Source organism: Arachis duranensis, chromosome 8, assembly GCF_000817695.3.
Source record: "Arachis duranensis cultivar V14167 chromosome 8, aradu.V14167.gnm2.J7QH, whole genome shotgun sequence".
Classification (NCBI taxonomy): Eukaryota; Viridiplantae; Streptophyta; class Magnoliopsida; order Fabales; family Fabaceae; genus Arachis; species Arachis duranensis.
Genome location: NC_029779.3, coordinates 45,814,461 through 45,818,524, shown reverse-complemented (window position 1 = coordinate 45,818,524; position 4,064 = coordinate 45,814,461). Strand labels below are relative to the sequence as shown.

The 4,064-nt window shown below is 33.8% G+C and overlaps 1 protein-coding gene across 1 annotated transcript; it reads left to right on the top strand.

Annotated features, from left to right (window-relative positions):
• The first annotated feature begins 63 nt into the window (after window positions 1–63).
• On the top strand, window positions 64–2,255 carry LOC107463182 (auxin-responsive protein IAA29-like). Its single transcript, XM_016081925.3, is given in 5 exon segments — window positions 64–385; window positions 1,149–1,344; window positions 1,346–1,427; window positions 1,904–1,994; window positions 2,108–2,255. Coding segments are annotated over 5 exon segments (714 nt in total). The 5' UTR covers window positions 64–92; the 3' UTR covers window positions 2,160–2,255.
• Window positions 2,256–4,064: the final 1,809 nt, after the last annotated feature.

Below are 4,064 nucleotides of genomic sequence, written 5' to 3'. Positions count from 1 at the left end.
CTCTCTTTGATTCTCTCCATTCTATTGTATTGTGTATGCTAATCAATTAATTAGATTTTTGTTTTATCTCCTTATTGTTATTTATATTCCACATGGAGCTTCAATTAGGTTTGGATCTTCCAACTATTCATGATGATCATCATAATCATCATGATAGTATAGAGTGTTGTGAATTGTGGAGTAGAGGAATTGGTTTTAGTAGTAGTGAAAGTAACAAAAAGCATGTAAGAAAGAAGCGTAGCTTTGAAGATTATGCCTTTGGACAATGTTCTTTGAACAAGACTACTTTGCCTTTGCTAGTATGGAGTGGACACCCAAATGAGGAAGAAGAAGATGACTCTAATAATGGAAACATTCATAGAAGGAATATTCACTTATCAAACAAGTAAGGTTTAATAATTTCTTTCCTGTTTAATTTTAATAACTAGTAGTGCTTGACGGTCAGTACATTTTATTATTTATAATCATCAATTAGTTATTATTAATATTTTTAATTAATAATATAAAATTATATCTAATAATATAAAATTATATACTCTCTTTTTAATGATTAAATGTTGACTAAATTTTACTAAAAAATATTGATCCGTGAAACTTTCTCTTTAATAACTTCTATATATCTCTACTTTAATCCAACTCTCCCAGCCTCACCTCCTCCGGTTTGACAAAAATATTACATTTAACTACTAAATTAATTACCATATAACACATTTTTAATGTGTATTTATTTTATATTTTAATATATATTTTATATAATAATTCATTAATAATTAATTTTTTATATACACGAATAATTGTCTATTTATTTAGCAGCCCTTCCAAAATTTGCTTGTGTTTCATTATTCAACGTTAATAAAAAAATCAATTAATTTGAAGGTGTTGATATATAGTTTTGTTTCATTATTCAACATTAATAAAAAAATCAATTAATATACATTGGTAGTTATTGGGTATTCATTTAAATTATATTTGTTACATAGTCTCTTTTGTTTGAATTTAAATTATATACTCTCTTTTGTGATGAACTCAACTGTTCTGATGAAGTATATTCTTTTATTGGATGACTAAGTTGTACATCAACTAATTACTTAAAGTCTAAAAAGAAAATTAATAACTAATGGAATAACATTATTTATATGTGCATGCAGGAATGAAGGGGAGGAAAATCATTTGGTGGGGTGGCCACCAATTAAGTCATGGAGGAAGAAAGAACTAAATCATCATCATCAATATCCTACAATAATAAGGAACCATAATAGGATGATGCAAGCAACAAATCATGAGAATCAAAATAGAAGAGAAGAGACAAACTCTTTTTATGTTAAGGTTAATATGGAAGGGGTAAACAGTAGGAAGGAAGATTGATTTGATGCTTTACAATTCTTACCAGACTCTTACACACACTTTGATTACTATGTTTGCTAAATGTAAGTCATAAGCTAAGTACTACTAATTATTATTACTACTTTAATTTTTTTTTCACTTTACTTTACTATACTTTATTATTAAGTGATAATCTAAGTACTAATAATGTAAAATACTTTTTTTTTACTGACATCTAACTTAATATTGTTTTCTGGTTTTTAACTTAAACTGAAAAAAAAACTCTACATTTGTATACACTAAATTATATGTTTAAATTTATTTTAAAAGTTACATCAAAAATAGAAAACAGTGTAAATTGGTAGATGTCAAAGTTAAATATTTTTATTTTAAAATTTAAATAGTAGTATCTCATTTACTGATTAAATATAAGTGAACAAATATTTGTCCCCAAAATACATACATATTAAACTCATTTGTTTTTTCTTAATTTATTTTGTGGGTTTGTTATATATGATGTGTATATAGTGGATTTACTTTTTTTTTTAATTCGGTTTTTTTACACATGTTATGTGGGCAGACCAAGATTTTGAGGAAGATGGAGCAAGTTATAAACTCACCTTTCAGAATGAACAAGGAGATTGGTTGCTTGCTGGACATGTTCCATGGCAGTATGTGCTTATTTTATATGTTACATATATAAAAAGAAGCTGAGGAACATTATTATTTTATGAAAAGGTATCCCAAAGAGTGACATTATTTTTCTAGTGATTATATTTTGCAGATCATTCATTGGTACCGTGCGGCGTTTGGCGATATTAAGGAATGAAAAATGAAACTATTAATTAATTTGGGTCGGTCGAATCAGCTCACTCATCTACTTAAGTAAGTAGTAGGGAGTTTGAATTCTGTCTTGTGCATGCAACAATCCATTGACCAAAAACAAAACTTCAAATGAAACTCAAATTCGCGACGGATAAAACTACTTGAACACTTGATAGGAACTTATAATTTTGTACTTTAATTTAGACATTTGCGTTCTTTATTTAATGGTATTAGGTTTGGTTTAAAAAAAATACTAGATTAACTTGTAGAGAGCAAAAGCAAAATATGTGACTTTCTCTTTTTTCTTTCTTTGCATTTGTACACCAAAAAAAAAGCAAAATATGTGACAAAAGTAAAATTAATTACTAATCCGTCACAGATCGGAGTTCTATTTAAATATTTATTGCTAGTTAATAGGTTGCTGCATGTCTTAGGCAAGATTCGAACTCCCGACAGGCCGACACTTGCTTAAACAAATTAACGAGTTAACCACTAGATTAACTCAATTTGGTTTTTTTTTTTTCCTTTTTGTTTCTTTTTGGTTTTTTATATGAATTAAAAAGTATAGTGGGCCAACCCATTACCTTATACAAGATCAAATACAATAATACAATGCCCAGTTGCCTACATGAATTCAAAAATCAACCCAAGTATGTTCAGATACCTTCTTTTTTTTCTCATGCTAAAAAAACAACTCCTATTCCCCTAATTTTCTTCCTTTTTTTTCTTTTTATAATTTCTTAAAGTTTTTCTTTTGGACTTGAAAGATCGGTGAGTTTAAGCTGATCGTGGTCTAAAATAATAAGTGAGAGAGAATAATGGTGTTCATACCCTGGCCCAAGGCAAAGGCCCAGAGTGCCAACCACGACTTGGTCTGAAGAGGTCGGATGTGAGATTAGCTGGCAGATAAACACTCATTCAAATGAGTAACCGCCCCTAAAATCTCTCTAACCGCCTCATAAAGCCATATCTTAACCTCCCCAAGATAATAGGGACGGTTACCACCCTAAAGATACGGCACTACACCAACGGTGGTTATTGGCTCACCACTATAAATACACTGACACCCCTCAGGTATCTCTAAGTCCAATACTCTCTAAGACCTGCTTACGCTCTTGCTAACTTAGGCATTGGAGTGTCTTTGCAGGTACCACCCCCCATTCCCACGCGAGCACAAGTCGGACGGAGCCTCCCGAGTTGCGGACCTACCCGGAGTTCTCCTCCATCACACACTTGGGCCGCCAAACGCCATCCGTCATATTAATCTCCGGTTACCTACCGTAACATTGGCGCCGTTGCCGGGGACCCGAGAGATCACTCAACGATGGCGAAAAGATCCCACGAAGAAGGCCATGTGGAAACAGATTCTGAACAAGAGAATCTGGACGTGGGCAATGACAACGAAGACAATGACCAACACAGAGAAGGCACCTCCGGAGTAAAGAATCCGAAGGTAAATTCCTCAGATGGGCGCGAATCAGAAAAAGGCGGACCAGCTCACGTAACCGAACTAATGGGATTGGTTCATAGCCGCCTGGAGCAATTGGAACAAGAGCGGGAGAGGCAAAAGGAAACCGAAAGGTACCTTAAAGAGGAGATGGAACGGCGGAAAGAGTTAGAAAGAAAACTCTTGCAGCTAGAATCCTCCCTCAAGAACTCCCGCGATGAAGGAGAAGATCAACTCCCGGGCGGAGAAGATCCCTTCAGCGAGGACATAATGAGGGCAAAAGTTCCAAGGAACTTCAAAAGCCCTGATATGGACCTCTATGACGGAACTACGGATCCAAAGCATCATCTTAGCAACTTTAAAAGTCGGATGTATCTAGCCGACGCCTCCGACGCTACGAGATGCAAGGCTTTCCCGACCACTTTATCGAAAGCAGCGATGAAGTGGTTCGATAGCCTCCCCCCAAGAT